This window comes from Quercus lobata, chromosome 11 (assembly GCF_001633185.2).
Source record: "Quercus lobata isolate SW786 chromosome 11, ValleyOak3.0 Primary Assembly, whole genome shotgun sequence".
Lineage (NCBI taxonomy): Eukaryota > Viridiplantae > Streptophyta > Magnoliopsida > Fagales > Fagaceae > Quercus > Quercus lobata.
In genome coordinates, this window is record NC_044914.1 from 43,733,596 (window position 1) to 43,749,961 (window position 16,366).

Genomic DNA, 16,366 nt, shown 5'->3' on the forward strand with positions numbered 1-16,366 from the left:
AGAAAAAAAAATGTGGGATATGGTTGACATGTCTTAGAGAAGGAAAGGAAAAGTAAAAAAGATGAAAAGTAGGAATTTGGAGTGGGGCATTTTTATGGCTACGTAAAGGAGGAGGGGCTAAATTTTTCTCATAGGGAGCCAGCTCTTAAATGAAAAAGTGTGAGACCATTTTTTTCCTACTATTATAGAGGTTTTAAAAAATTTTGGGGGGGGCCATGGCTCCCCCCCTGATCTGGGATTCACTGGTACTCTCGTACATCTACTGTCTCTTTCACGTGGCCAGTTTAATTAACCATTGTACCATATATGTACTCTACTGCTTGCTCTACCAGCCTCTGCACAAGACAAATGTACTAATTGGATCTACTCGTGGGGGCTAGATCAATATGTGCACGGGCCACGGATCTCTTACAACCATTTTCACTGTACCCGCAAATCAGTAGAGCACGAGATTTGTGCTGTTCCATAATGTAGAGGACAATCCAGTCAAGCGCAAATTTCTATATGCTATCTCTTTACTCTTAACACTTCCAATGGTGAGTAAAGAGGGAAAGTTGCTTGCTTGAAGTTTGCAATAGAAAATTTACCTTCCCTCTCTTATGCGTGTACGTAACTGTAAGCAAGGGCCAATAGCATTCTATTACTTCATTGATTTGATGCAAAATTGAGATTCTAGAAGTAGCTAGGATTTTTTTTAAAGATTGTAATAATGTAATTGCAGACCTTCACTTTTCTCTGAAAAAATTTCCAGCTCTCTCACTATAGAGTTTTTAGAGGTTTATCATTCACTGATTTGACCTTCAGAAGGTTCTTGGTCGGTACCACATCGGTACCTTCTATTTGGTCCTATTGTTCTTATTTCACTGGTACCCATTAGAATGATTTGAAACCTACAACTGACTGACGATTTGAGCACATCATCACTTATTTTATTACTACTAAACTCAACAACATTCCATCCAACGTTCTTGAGCTTTATTAATTCCCTTGGCTATTCACCTAACCTTCTATACCTACCCTTTTTTTGTTTGTTATGATCTATACCTACATTTTAGTATCAAACAACTGCGTGGGGCTTTTAATATTTAATTCGTTGGGTGACATGGGGCTTTTAATATTGTAGATGTGTTTCCTTTGTCCTGTGGCTTTTTAATATTGTATTAGTGTCCTTTGTCTTGTGGCTAGGCCTGAAGTGAGGTTAGCCCTGAGTGGCTGCAAACCCATTTTTTTATTTATTGTACTTGTGGTCATTTTAATATACCGATTCTACCTTTTCAGTTAAAAAAAAAAAAAAAGTATCAAACAACTGCATGCGCATAACTTTTTTTTTGAGATAAGCACCTTTACATTAATGTCTTCCAAATCAAGTTCGGTATGCTTGTATTTGCTGCTTCTACTGCTTGTATCAGGCACTAGAACTGCAGTCTCACACTGGATTGTCAAGACTCTTCCTGGCTTCCCTGGTGAATTGCCCTTTAAACTTGAAACTGGGTATGCGCTATTAGTTTCTGCAGTTAAGACTATATATCTTAATTCATTTTCTAAAGATTTTATAGAGAACAGGTTAATTGATTGGTGATGGTGTTGATGGGAATTTGTATATAGATACATTAGTGTTGGTGAAGTGGAATTCTTCTACTATTTCATCGAGTCGGAAGGGAACCCGGGAGCTGATCCTCTCTTGCTCTACTTCAACGGAGGCCCTGGTTGTTCTGCTTTGAATGGATTTTTGTACCAGATTGGTATGATTTTCTTCTTCCTTTTCTCTTTGCATCTAAGGGTGAGTTTGGTTTAGCTTTTTGTAACAGTGCATAATGAAAAAGTGGAGTTTTCAAAAAGTGCATAATGAAAAAGTACATAATGAAAAAGTGCATTTTCAAAAAACTGAGTGTTTGGTAAAAGCTGTTAAAAAGTGTTTTTTGAAAAAACTGAGTGTTTGGCTAGCACTTATAAAAGTGGCAGTTTGAGAGATAAATTACCTAAAAGTACAATGTATACATAAGAGCATTTCCAACAGGATAGACAAATTTTTGTACTGTTTGGACAATCAACAGTGACATTTATCTTTTGCCTACCCACTTTTTTAATTTTTATTTTGTAATCAAATTTATTCTTTTTTAATATTTATTTTTTCTTTTTCTATTCATTCTCAACAATTATATTTTTCAACAAAAAGTGTTATATCCACAATATTTTTTGCAATACTTTCACAAGAATCATAACAAAATTTTATATGAAAAATTGTTACTAGTTTTAATTTGAATTCATTACTGAAATTATATTTTTACTCATCAATATTAGCTAATTACTTAAAATTTATTGTGAAAATATTGTGAAAATATTATGGTAATATTTTTGAATTGTGATTTCTAATTCTTTGCCTTTCTTTCATCCATACGTTTCCTTTTCCATTTTTTTTTTCTCTTGCATTTTGTCCACCACACACGTATACCATTGTCCACATCCTCTCCTTTTTCTTTTTCTTTACTTCTACTTTTCAGAAGCTCCTCATTCTTTCCTCTCTCTTTTTCCTTTACTTCCACTTGATTCCAGAAGCTCTCCGGCTCTCTCAATTTCTTCTCTCTTTTTTTTTTTTTTTTTTTCCCTTTTCCGCTTGATTCCAGAAGCTCTTTGGCTCTCTCAATTACTTGAATCAACCAAAGAACAGAGAAATCAAAACAACCCATACCCATGAGAAATCAACCCAAAGAACAGAGAAATCATAACCAACCCATACCCATGAGAAATCAACCCAAAGAACACACAGAAAAATCATTACCCAAAACACAAACTACAATCCAAAACTACAGAAATCAAATAGCACAAATAAGTCCACAAACCCAAGATTTATGAGACCAAAAGAGATAGAACACTAAAAACAAAAATAGCGATACCCAAACCCACAGCCAAACAACCATAAACACGCAGAAAGACAGAAAGAAAGAAGAAGAAGAGGAAGACGAAGAAAGACAGAGCATAGAGACTTACCACAGAGAGGGCAGAGCAGAGAGAAGAGATGGGAGGCGTGAAAGGAGCTTCGTGCAAAGGGAGAGCAGAGAGATGAGATAAGGGGCGTGAGGCTTCAGGCGTTGAGAGAACTGATGAATTTTATGAGTATTTTCGTAATTCATTATCAGCCAACGGTAACAGTTCAAACGCGTAGTGCGCGTTTTGATTTATGGACCTCCTGAGGTCCATAAATTTTGCGCGTTTAGACCGCGTTTTTTGCCTATGCCCAAAACGTAACTTTTATCAAAAAGTTGCGTTTTGGGCTGAGCCAAACGCAATTTTCCTTCAGCTTTTTGTAATATGGGCTTTTTGAGCTCCTAAAAGGACAAACAAACGCACACTAAATAACCCTACACTAATTTCATACTTTATTGTAGTGACTACACACTGACTAGTGAGTAAATTTTCAGTAAATTACATGTGCCAAGAATCGAGAAAGATTCTTGAAGAAATCACACATGATAAGGGATGCATACTAAATAGAATAAATAAATAGCAAAAATAAAAGAACAAAAAAAGACTTTTTTTTATAAAAAAAAAATTACTTTTTTATTTATTTTATACGAACACAAATTTCTTTAAAGTTGATAAGAATTGCATATCAGGAAATATCGAGTTCTTATGAAGAAACATATATATATTATTAAAGATTATAAAATAATGAAATTATCTTTCAATTTCTTGGAATTTTTGACAATTTAGTTTCTTGGAGTAAATTATATTAATAATTTTAATATACTTATAATAAGTCACATGATAAAATAGCTTTTTTTTTTTTGAAAACGCATCTTTATATTAAAGCTTAATGTGCATCAAAGTACAGAGCTTCCAAGGCCGGTTGAGGGGATTCCTCTAACCAAATCATATCCTCATTGATACAATGTGCAAAACGAGCTAGAGAGTGAGCCACGGAATTAGCTGAACAAACAACACAAGACAGCGAACGGACATGTAGTCCCGTAGCCAGGCAGTGGACGTCGGAATACAAATGGCCCAACCTGGACTGAAACATGCATGAGCTTGAAATGGCGTTCATAACCACCGAGTTGTCTCCTTCAAGTACCAGATCAGTGAAGCCCGAATCTGCAGCAAACTCCAGCGCCTTCCTACAAGCCAACACCTCCGTTTCCTCACTGTCAGAGACAACCGGTCCTCTTACAAATAGAGCCGCCATAACCTCCCCACCGTTATTCCGAATCACCACCCCGAAACCCGACGCCTCACCGTCCTGGAAGATGGCTGCATCAAAGTTGAGTTTGTAACTCAAGCATGGCGGGGGATTCCACCTTGAACTTCTTGCACTAACTGTCGACACAGTCAGCTGGACTTGGGACAGTTTAAACTCCTCCAAGAATTCACCAGCTCTCTTCACCAGTCGAGGAGGGTCCTAAATCACTCCACCAAATGTCATTGTATTGCGCTGAGTCCATATGAGCCAAGCTTGTACGAAAAACAACTCCAACTCCTCCCGAGACAGCTTCACCATTAATTCCTCCACCAAGTGCAGAAAATCGAGTTGGCCACCCTTTCCTTTTTGTAACTTCCTCATGCTCACAGCCCATATGTCCTGAGCCATGCCACATTCTCACAACACATGCAGCTCTGTTTCACTAGTTCGTTTACAAAGTACACATGTACTATTTTCAACTACATGTTTTCGAAGCAAGTTGGCACGGGTAGGTAGAATACCATGACAAGCCCGCCACACGAAGACTTGAATTTTATTTGGAATGTGCATCTGCCATATCTTTCTCCACACCAACTTGCTATCTCCTGCCATTGAGCTTTCCCCCTGCATGCTCGCTTCCTTCCTGACTTTACATGCTACCTTATAACCTGACTTGACAGAATAGTCCCCATCTCTGTTGAAGAGCCAAAAAATAGAGTCAGCCACGAATCTTCTACTAAGTGGGATTCTAAGGATTGCATCAGCATCTTCTTTATGGAACTTCATCTCTATCAAATTTTTATCCCAGACACCAACATTCCAGTCAATAAGTTCCACCACCCTCCATTCCCATTCTACCTCCTATGGTTGGTAAATCACCATGTTGCTAGGGTGATTCGGTATCCACTTATCTGCCATAACTATAATATTAGCTCCAGTTCCCACCCTCCAGCAACATCCATTTTTCAGGATTTCTTGAGCAGCTAGAATACTTTTCCAAACATATGAGCTGTTGGGAGCATCCTTAGCCTCCAAGAAACTGCACCTTGGAAAGTACGTAGCCTTGAAGCAAGCATATACCAAAGAACCTGTATCCTGGATCAGCCTCCAACCTTGCTTGGCAAGCATTGCCAAAAGTAAAACACCGAATGTCCCTAAATCCCATGCCCCCTTCCCTTTTTGGCTTAGACATCGAATCCTAACTCTTCCAATGGATCTTCCTTTCATCACCCACCTGACCCCACCAGAATCGAGCACACATGGCATTGAGTTCATTACAGAGCTTCAGAGGTAAAAGAAAAACCCCCATAGTGTATGTGGGAATAGATTGAGCTACAGCTTTTATTGGTACTTCCTTCCTCGCCCTCGACAACAGTTTACCCTTCCAACCCTGGAGCTTTTTCCAAATTCTATCCTTGAGAAAGGAGAAGGTTTGATATTTAGATCTACCAATCAAGGTTGGTAGCCCCAAATAAGATTCAAATCTTGCGACTTCCTGTACCCCTAACATGTTCTTAATCTCTTCCCTATGCCTTGCTTCAGTATTGTTGCTAAAATAAATGGAAGACTTTTCCAAATTTATGCATTGCCTTGAAGCCGAAGCATACAAGTCCAAGATCTCCATCAACACCTACACCTCTCCTTGGTTTGCCTGGGAAAATACTAGAGAATCATCTGCAAATAGAAGATTAGAAATACAGGGAGCACTTCTGCAAATGGACATCCCATGAATCTGTCCCTCCATCTCAGCTTTGGCTAGAAGTGAAGTAAAACCCTCTGCACATAGGAGAAACAAATAAGGAGATCATGGGTCTCCCTGTCGGATCCCCCTAGATGGTGAGATATTACCAAAGGGTTTACCATTAATGCATACAGAGAAAGAAGGAGTGGTAACACAAGACATGATCCGATCAATCCAAATCTCAGGAAACCCCATCTTTTCCATAATGCCTTTGAGAAAAGCCCACTCAACCCTGTCATAAGCTTTACTAATGTCCAGTTTCAGTGCAATAGAGCATTTTTTGCCTTTTTTACGACAATACATGGCATGTAAACATTCATAAGCAACCAATATATTATCAGTTATAAGGCAGCTGGGAACAAAAGCACTCTGGGTAGGAGAGATTATATGGGGAAGTATTTGTTTCAGTCTGTTGGCTATGACTTTAGAGATGATTTTATAGATGACATTACAAAGGCTGATAGGTCTATAGTCAGACATTTTCTCTGAGGATTTGATTTTTGGGATAAGAATAATGTGGGTGTAATTCACAGCAGGGTCCATATTTCCAGAATTTAGAAAATCTAATACCGCTACAACAACATCATCACCAACAATATTCCAAAATTTTTGGTAAAAAAGTGCATTCATACCATCAAGTCCAGGAGCCTTTGTTGGTCCCATTTGGAACAACGTTGCTTTGATCTCATCCACACTGTATTCCCTGGTCAAAATCTCCTTCATATCATCAGTGATTTTTTGTTGAACGGCATTCAAACACTCCTCCACCCAGTCACATGGACCTACTGTAAACATCCTCTCAAAATAACTGGTGGCTACCTGACCAATATCTGATATGTCCTCCACCCACCTATTGTCTTGTGTTCTTATCCCCTGAATCAAATTTCTCCTTCTTCTATTTGATGCCTTAGAGTGAAAAAATTTCGTGTTCTTATCCCCATGCTTTAGCCATGAAATCCTTGATCGTTGTGCCCAGTAAATCTCTTGCTTCATTAATAGATCATCCATCTCCTTACTGATTGCTAAGAATTCAGCCTTACTGTCATCTGTTGTCTCTTCCTTGTTGAGGTCTTCCACCCATTTTTGGAGTGTTTTGATTCTCTCTGTATCAGGGTGGATTCTGGTGGAGCCCATGCATGCAAGTCCATTCCACAGCTTGAGATTCTCTCCTTTATCCCATTCAAACCCGAGCACAATCCAACCGGTTTTGTCCAAGCCTCATGAACCATTGCTTCACATTCCTCCCACAGTAACCACGACTCTTCAAACTTGAAAGGTCTTGGATCCCTTGCACAACTGCTTCTAGGAGTTCTAATCTGCAAAAGTATTGGTGCATGGTCAGAAGCATGTGAAACAAGATGATTAACAACACTTGCCGAAAATTTCATTTTCCAACTCTCAGTTGCTACTGCACGATCTAAGCGCTGCCTAGTGTTGGCCAAACCTGAACGTTTGTTGTTCCAGGTGAAAGGATACCCAACAAACCCCAAATTAGTTAGGTGGCACTGTTCCAAGGCTTCCTTGAACTCATCCATTTGGTTGTATGGAGGTGCCCGAGCACTCTGTTTCTCATGAGAATGCAAAATGGCGTTAAAATCCTCTATGCACATCCAAGGACCCTCCACGAAAGACATCAAGTGATGGAGTAATGCCCACGACTTGGATTTTTGCGAAGACTCTGGCCAGCCATAAAACCCAGTCATGTACCACACAAAACCGTCCCCCTCCCTCACCCTTGCTAAAATATGGTTTTGTGTAAAATTAATAACATCCACGTCCACTCCATGCTTCCAGAACAGAGCTAAACCGCCTCCAGAGTTTGGGTTTTTCACTATGAGTTGATTGGGAAAAGGCAGGTCCTTATTATGCTTCTTAAAACCTTTCTTATCCAGCCTTGTTTCCATGAGGAAACAAATATTGGGAGCTTGATCCTTCACCATTTTGTGACGGCTTCGAACTGTCCAAGGGTTCCCAAGCCCTTGGCAGTTCCAGCTCAGCAGCTTCATTGTGATCGGCAAGGGTGATCGAGCACCCCTGCCGCAAAGTTTAGTAAATTGTCATCTTGGAGTTTCCCCCGTTTCACCCCTCGTTTCACGTACTTTTCTGCATCTTCCTCTCCCACCAACTGGGCCGATCCTCTCTTCCCCAAAATTGGAAAGGATTTAACCTTATCTCCATTTTCTAGCCCACAGTCCATCCGAGGAATTTTGGTCCATTTGGCCGTGGGCTTTGCCGGCCCAAGCTAGACATTCTCAGTCACGTGCTCAGCAGGAATGGACACTTCCTTACTAACATCCTTAGAATTTGAATGCACCAAGTTTATATCCCCATGATTCGCGCCCCACGTATCCGTTACAAGTCTATCCCTTCCTTCTTGCACGACATTAATTTCCTGAGAATCCTAAACTGTTTCCGTGTTGTCATTCATTCCTCTTATGTAACCGTCACTTCCCTTAGGGTTAGCTGAAACTATCCCTTGTGCCGCCGGAGCCTACGACGCCTCACCGGTACAATCTTGAGAGTTTAATGGACCCCTGTTTTTGTTACTCGGAACAGAGCTCGACGACCCCTGTTTTACAGGAGAACCGGTACGTAAACCCCTGGCCCTCAGCCAGTCACCATATGGACACTCCATCTCTCCCACATTCTTCGCCGCAGCATAGAAGCTTGCGCAGTGCCTGGTGTCGTGCCCTAGTAAGCCACAATAGTGGCAAAACAATGGCATTCGTTCGTACTTAAAGTTTACCCAATACCTCACTCCATCTGAACCTGCAATAAGACCACCCCGTCGAATCGGTTTAGAGAGTGGAATAGATACTCTCACTCTCATGAACAACTTCTGGGCTTCATGTTTCAGCTTCTTCTCAACCTCTTCCACTATACCTATTTTGCTCCCCATCGCTTTAGCCACCATGGGAGATGTCATATCAAACGGGGCATCCCATATCTGGACCCACATAGAGATCAAGTCAAACTTCACATTCCTCGCCGTCATACCCTTCCTCCATCTGGCTAGCAAGAGTGCCTGGTTATCAAAAGTCCAAGGCCCACTTCTGAGTATCCTCTCCATATCAAACTCTTCTTGGAATTTGAATTGGAGAAGATTTTAGCCCACCTCCACGAACTGAACCCGATCCTCAAGTCCCCAGGCCTTCTTCAGCGTGGAGATAGCCGCCCTTTTGTTAAAGGATTTGCACGTTAGGAATTTTCCTATCAAGCTCAGGGTGCAACTCTCTATCTCGTCCTTTCTTCCCTCATCTGCAATCTCTATCACTTCTTCCTCTTCATTAGTTAATTTCATGTTTTCCAAACCATTTATCACATTGTCTGCCATCCTTTCTTTTCGAAAGTAATTGATCCCCAGAAAAACTCTTCAAAAAAAGAAAGCAAACCCTCAGAAAAAATCTAAGGGAGGTAAAGCTCGTTAGATGAGAGGGAAAGCTCCTACGTGATAAAATAGCTTAAAATACATACTTTAAGACACCTAGTGCAACTAACTTATAAGACCCAAAATTAATTTATTATTAAACAAAAGTTTATTGTAGATTATTGAAATTATAAAAAAATATATAACGAAACCTTTTCAGAAATTCTTGGGATTTGGCAATAGAATTCCTCTTATAGCAACTATGGCAACAGTTTTTGTTTTTGTTTTTTTTTTTTTTTTTTCAAAGAAGATGGCAACTGTACCGTACCGTACCGGCCAATATGGCCGATATTTTCCCTACCTGAGCTTAAAACAGTACAGAAACACATGGATTTCGTTCTGGTTCAAATACCGGTCCTACTGAGTTGTTCCAACTATACCAAATGAAATATCATATTTCGGCCAGAAAAATCATATCGGACCGAAATAGATCAGGACTTTTAGATTAAAAAGAAGAAGTTTCAGATCTAATGAAAAGATAATGTCTCTCACTCTACTACCATTGTCATTGTCAGAATGTCACCGCCACATTGCCGGAGCCCTATTTCGCCGATCTCCTCCCTCTTCTTCTTCTTCTTCGTTAAGACCCAGAAGGCCAAAAACCTCTTTCCTTAGTTTTGTTCAAGTTTGGCTTTTAATATAATTTTAATATAAATTTAAACACATGTTTTCAGTTTTTAAACAATATTACACGCATTTTCATACACTTTTTCACCCATAAGTATTTCTAAAAAAACTGAAAACTATTATTTAAACACACTACCTAAGCCTTAAATTTCTTTTGGTTTTGTCCTCTATGCTTGACCCAACGTTACTTCTTCCAAAGTTTCAAGTTCCAACTTCAGATTTTGAATAAAATAATTTTATATTTTACTTTATTCTTTTGTGTGTCTGACACCCACTAATGTGAAGATCAATTCAAACTTTAACCTTTTTTAAAAAATATATATATATATATATATATATATTAACTTCAACTACGGTACACGTACTACATAGTACACCAAAATAATATTAATGTCTAATGGATTTATAGTTTTAATAATAATAATAAATAAAATTTACTACCATGTGTCATCTAAAAAAGGTTTGTATTATTAATATAAATGTATAATGAATTTTAAAAAATTAAATTTTAACTAAAACTTAAGAATAAAAATATTTTATAAATTTATAAAAATATTTAATAAATTGTGTGGGTTTTGACTTTTTCTAACATGTGTGTGTATAAATTTATATAATTAGCAATAATCTTGAAACGGTACACCGATATTAATTGGTATTGAAATATTTCGTTTTTCTAACTAAATTGAAACGGCTTCTGGAATGGTATTAACTCCTTTAACTTATAGTGCCAGCCTCTCATGACATGAGGAGAATAAATTTATCAAAACCACATTTAAGATAGAATTGTTATAAGATCTCTTATTTAAGATAAAAAACTTTACCAATTGAATTAACTGGAACTCACGAATAGATCTTTAACTTCATATCTCATTTAATAACTTTGAGCGTCCCGATAAATTATGGTGTTTCCGTCACACCATTTAAACATTGCCAAAAATTTTCAAAGTTATTTTTTATAACCCTTGAGCTAGGTTAAGACACCTTAAATCACATTTTTTTATGGCGTCAATTTCACCCGGAGGACACCGGTTATTGATAGTGAGGAGGCAGAAATATTAGCTTGCCGAAAAGCTTTAGAATTTGCAGTGGATGCGGGTTTCAGGGATTTAATTATTGAGGGAGACAATAAGGTGGTCATGACCTCCATTACAAGCATTCATACTACATCCTCTTGGCTGGGACAACTGTATGGAGACGTTAATTGCATTGCAGCAGGGATAGGCAACTTAACTGTGAATTGTGTTCCACGAACAGCCAATACAGTGGCTCATGCGTTAGCACGTTAGGATAGAAATGTTGAGGATGAGTTGGTTTGGGTGGAGGAATCCCCTCTGCCTGCCTTTGAAGCGTTGTATCTTGACTCTTCATAATATTCAATGAAGTTTGCTTTTGGTTTCAAAAAAAAAAGAGTAACATGCACGATTTTTTGTTTTGAAAGTAATAAAAAACTGTTTGCCATAATCAAATGGAGGAATAAGCATTAGTATCAAATTATGCTGCCAAGCCCTAGAAGGCAAAACAAGTTGACAAAGTTTAACAAACTTCGACAAAGGATTGACCAATACCTCTCTCTCTTCAAAAAGGCATATTCTATTAATTTTTAACATACTTCAGATTTTCAATTCCGACTAACAAAAGAGAGCTTTCATGACACTATAAGCAGATATAAATTATTAAAACTTGTATACAAAAGTTTTAAAATTTTTTTTTTAATATTTGTTTTTGTTAGAATTTTATCTAAATGTAATTTTTCTTTTTTCCCCCCCCAATTTTATTGTTTATTTTCAATGATATTTCAGAAAAATTTCATTTAAACTTCCATGTTCACTCGTAGGCCCATTAAAATTCAATATCACTGATTACACTGGGGGCTTACCAACACTGATATATGAACCAAACACATGGACAAAGGTACACAGTTTAGTACTTCTGCGATTTCTCATTAATTTCCATTATTCTAGACACATTTTCCTTCGAATTTTGCTTAAAGTGATAATCATAATGCTTTTGCAGACAGCCAATGTGTTATTTTTAGATGCACCTGTGGGTGCTGGCTTCTCCTATGCAACAATCTCGGAAGCTTGGAGCGAATCTGACACAAAAGTAGCTGCACAAGCCTATGAGTTTCTGAGAAATGTGAGTGTAATTGATGGTGAGAGCCAATAAAAATGCCTAATTGTTACATTTAATTAGATATAATGGCTTTGTTAGCACCATTGTTGAATGATCATGGAGAGAGGGACAGGGTGTAGCCAACAATAATGCCTTGAACACAACGTAGTCTATCTCAAACTCTTTTAGAGTTCACTCCTTCTCCCATGTAAGAAGGCAAAGTAATTCAGTAGCCCATACTTTAGCTAGGAAAGTTAAGTTTTCTTTCTCTTTAAATGTTTGGATGGAGTTTGTTCCTCCAGAATTTTCTTTCCTTGTAATTGCTGATTTTCCAGCATGATTCTTAGTAACATCGGCGTGGATTCTCCAAAAAAAAAAAAAAAAAAAAATGTAAATAGTGCTCAACTCTTGTATGATGACACTCTTGCTCTTCCACCTAAAACATTTAATTGGAGTAATTTTGATTTTACCCTATAAAGTTTTAAAATTTTGATCTACTCCCGTAACGTTAGGTATTGTTTGGATTTGCTTGCTTCTGTCAATGCACCATGCCTAACTATCCATTAGAGTTCTAAATTAATCAAAATAACCTCAAATATTAAGGGTGCAAAACCAAATCAATTACAAACATAGAAGGTGTCATTGGGGTGCCAATTTGGCATTTAATGAAAGGCCAGACATAGTGTATTGATGGAAGGGAGCAAATCCAAACAATACCTAACTTTAGGAGAGTGGATCAAAATTTTGAAAATTTAAGGGGCGAGATTGAAATTATTACAAAGTTTAGGGGTATAATTTGCAATTTAGTAGAATTATTAAGTTTGATGCAAGGGCTTTGAGATGAATTTAGCAAGAATTTGATTCGAAAAATGAAGTGTTCTATAGTTTTTTAATATTGAGTCTATGCTAATGCTCATAGGAGCAAAGACGGAGGTAGGACTTCAAGTTAGGGGGTAGAAGTATTAAAAAAAGTAATAATAATAAAAAAAATAAAAAAGCAAATTGTTTTTTCTTAATACATTGCAATGAAATCTTTTATGAAAAAGGAAACTTGGCATCTGTCTTTGATGCTTGTGTTTGCTACTGGCTAAGAGCAAAATTATTTTGTTTAAAATTTTTTAAAAGGTTAGGTTGTTTGTTTTGGATAAAATTTGTTGATTGCATTTAATTTTTTTAGCTTTACTATTGGTAATTTTTGTTATTAAGCTAATTTTTTTAGACTTGTTAACTTTATTTAAAATTTTAGATCCATAATAATTTTTTTATGGCCTTTAGAATTAAATGGAGACCAAGTGTAATTTTTTAAAACCAAATTGCTAATTTAGTTCCATGGAAGGCCAGCATATTTTTATTAACTCATGATCTGTTTATTCGTGACACAGTGGTTGATCGAACACTCAAATTTCATGAACAATATGGTCTATCTGGGGAGCGACTCATATCAAGGATTGGTCACCCCAATTCTAGCCCAAGATATTATAAATGGTAACTTATATTGATCACAAGCATCTAATAGAGCTTACCTCAATGAATCAAGTCTCTGGTATACTCAATATTAATCGCAATCTTCAAACTTGATTCTTTTTTATTGAGTTGCAGGCAATGAAGCAGGAATTGAGCCTCAAGTGAATATCAAAGTACACAATCAAATTATTGGACTTGAATTTCTCTCTCTCTCTCTCTCTCTTTTTTTTTTTTTAATAATATAAATCCTTTTCATTTGGTATTTCGATGAATATTAGAATATAATGTTCTTCAAAATAATGCAAGGGACTCTCGCTTGGATGCCCACATACAAATTCAGATCTCGAAGATAACACAATAGTAACATTTGCACACCGAATGGCTCTAATATCAGATGCAATGTATAAGGTAGTTAAGACAAGGTTTTTTTTTTTTTTTTTGATAACAAGTTAAGACAAAGTTTTGATAAGTAACTAAAACTAGCTAATTGGATTTCATTTGCGTTTCACATTTTGGCTATCATCTTCATAGTTGTTCTTGTTAAGTGCTATTTCAGTCAGCCAAAACTAGTTGCAATGGGAATTACATCGATTCGACAAATCCAAAATGCACCGAGGCAGTTGCATCAATATCCCAGGTTGGATAGAGTATCACTTATGTTTATTATAACATCATAGATTTTGGTCGATTATATGGGCACCAAGAATGAGTGTTCGTTAATCTGAATATTTAGTGCATAGAGCAAGTAAATGAAGCAGATATCTTGGGTCCCAATTGTGCGTTCGTATCACCAAAACCTAAAGAAGGTGCTCAAGGAGTTCTTAAAGAAAACTCAAGAAATTTCATCCTACCATGGTCTAGGAATGGAGACTTTTGGTGCAAAGTAAAATTCTCTCTCTCACATTCTTGCACCTTTTTTATTTTTTATTTTTTTCTGTGGATAAAGCAACATTCTTGCACTTGTTATAACTTATAAATGCTCATTCATCCACTGGTTATAAATGTAAGACTGTACAATAGTGGAACTAATTTTATTCATTGTTTTATTTGTCACTTTATTTTTGCAGAATTTTGATTATATTCTCTTTGACATATGGATAAATTATAAAAGTGTCCAAGATGCTCTTCATGTTCGACCGGTAAGTAATTCTTGATAGTACAGTACAATGACAAACAACAAGTTTGAGGACACAAACCTTTTCTTTTACAAAATAAACATCCACATCAACAATTAAAAAAGAAATTGTGAATATTTTAAGTATACTATCAATGAAAAGCAAATGGGTGCTAAATAAGTAATTCTTGATAGTTCAATACAATGTAAAACAAGTTTCAGAACAAATTTTCTTTTACAAAATAACATTCCCATCAACAATTAAAAAAGAAATTGTGAATATTTTAAGTACTATCAATGAAAAGCTGATGGGCGCTAAGCTACTTGTATTGTGAGTTATCTCTACAGGGAACAGTCAAAGAAGTCTTTAGATGCAACATCACCTTGAAGTCGGAGTACTCCTTCAATGTCAAAGATGCGTTTCCCTATTATAAAAATTTGACCAGCTCAGGCTTGCAAATCTTGGTTTTCAGGTACCAATCTGCAAGATCACTGCACTAAGTATTTATTTGTATTAATTATTACTAATGCTATTACAAATATAAAACCAAACTGAAATATAAGAATTAGTTACATAATTAAATTACAGCAATTTAAATTGTATGTGCCAGATAATTAATAATTTTATTCATATCTACAATTTTACTCTTGCAGTGGCGATCATGACATGACTGTCACACATATTGCTGTTGAACAATGGATTAATTCTCTAGATTTGACAATTGATACTGAATGGAGACCATGGTTTGTTGATGGTCAGGTTGCAGGGTGAGTTTATAAGATATGATATCGGACATAAGCATTTTGTTTCCTTCCATTTTCTTTTTCCCACTTAAAACTAGGGCTTTACTATTATTGTTGTTTTCTTATTGTTAATAATGTGTATATTATTCTCTAGGTACACAAGGAGATATACAAATAGCGGATATCGTTTGACATATGCAACTATAAAGGCAAGGAAAAGAACCATAATTTTTTACTTCATTAAAAAGTTTTCATTTATTTATGCAAGCAATTAATTAAAATAAAATAAAATAACATTAATTCTTTTAAATTTGTGTAGGGAGCTGGACACTCTCCAACAGAGTATAAACGCAAGGAATGTTATGACATGTTCCATAGATGGATTCACTACTATCCTCTCTAGTTCTTTCCTTCAATTATTGCTTTTGGAGGAATGTTAAAGCATATTTTATTCCTAGTAATAAGTGTTAGGGTTTTTGGTCCCAAATGTCACAAGGTTAATCAACTTTTAACCGCGGACTTAACCCTAAATCTACTGCTACCTCATGTTGTATTTATTGGTGTGACTACACGAAGTTCCGAATGCACAGACTCTTCTATTATGGGCGTTGTTGCACATGAACTTCCTGTTAAGATTAGTGCCCTTAAATCCTATTATATGATGTTATGTATGATATTATGTATGACATTATATATGACTTAATGTTGTGATTAATAAAGTTGTTTTTATTATTATTTAAAATAATGGTAACATGAATATTTGGACATTATCATATATTCCATGAGATGCATAGTATGTGATTTAGTCACAGAAGATATAAGTTACAAATTCTTTGTAAACTCAAAATTTTAGTTCGTAGTCGATGATGAAATTGGGCATTTCATCTACGAAGGCCATAACGTATCAACTAAGATGATTTGTCTTGATCATGGAACTGGAGACTTCTAGTTGATATATTG

The 16,366-nt window shown here is 36.6% G+C and overlaps 1 protein-coding gene across 1 annotated transcript; it reads left to right on the forward strand.

Annotated features, from left to right (window-relative positions):
* Positions 1 to 1,138: 1,138 nt before the first annotated feature.
* Positions 1,139 to 16,109, forward strand: LOC115967914 (serine carboxypeptidase-like 18). Its single transcript, XM_031087071.1, has 14 exons — positions 1,139 to 1,491; positions 1,606 to 1,742; positions 11,807 to 11,883; positions 11,986 to 12,108; positions 13,467 to 13,569; positions 13,684 to 13,721; positions 13,855 to 13,956; positions 14,105 to 14,185; positions 14,282 to 14,431; positions 14,616 to 14,687; positions 15,011 to 15,135; positions 15,317 to 15,430; positions 15,561 to 15,615; positions 15,726 to 16,109. Exons 1-14 carry the CDS (start codon positions 1,352 to 1,354, stop codon positions 15,807 to 15,809), a joined length of 1,401 nt encoding a protein of 466 aa, XP_030942931.1. The 5' UTR covers positions 1,139 to 1,351; the 3' UTR covers positions 15,810 to 16,109.
* The last annotated feature ends 257 nt before the right edge of the window (positions 16,110 to 16,366 follow it).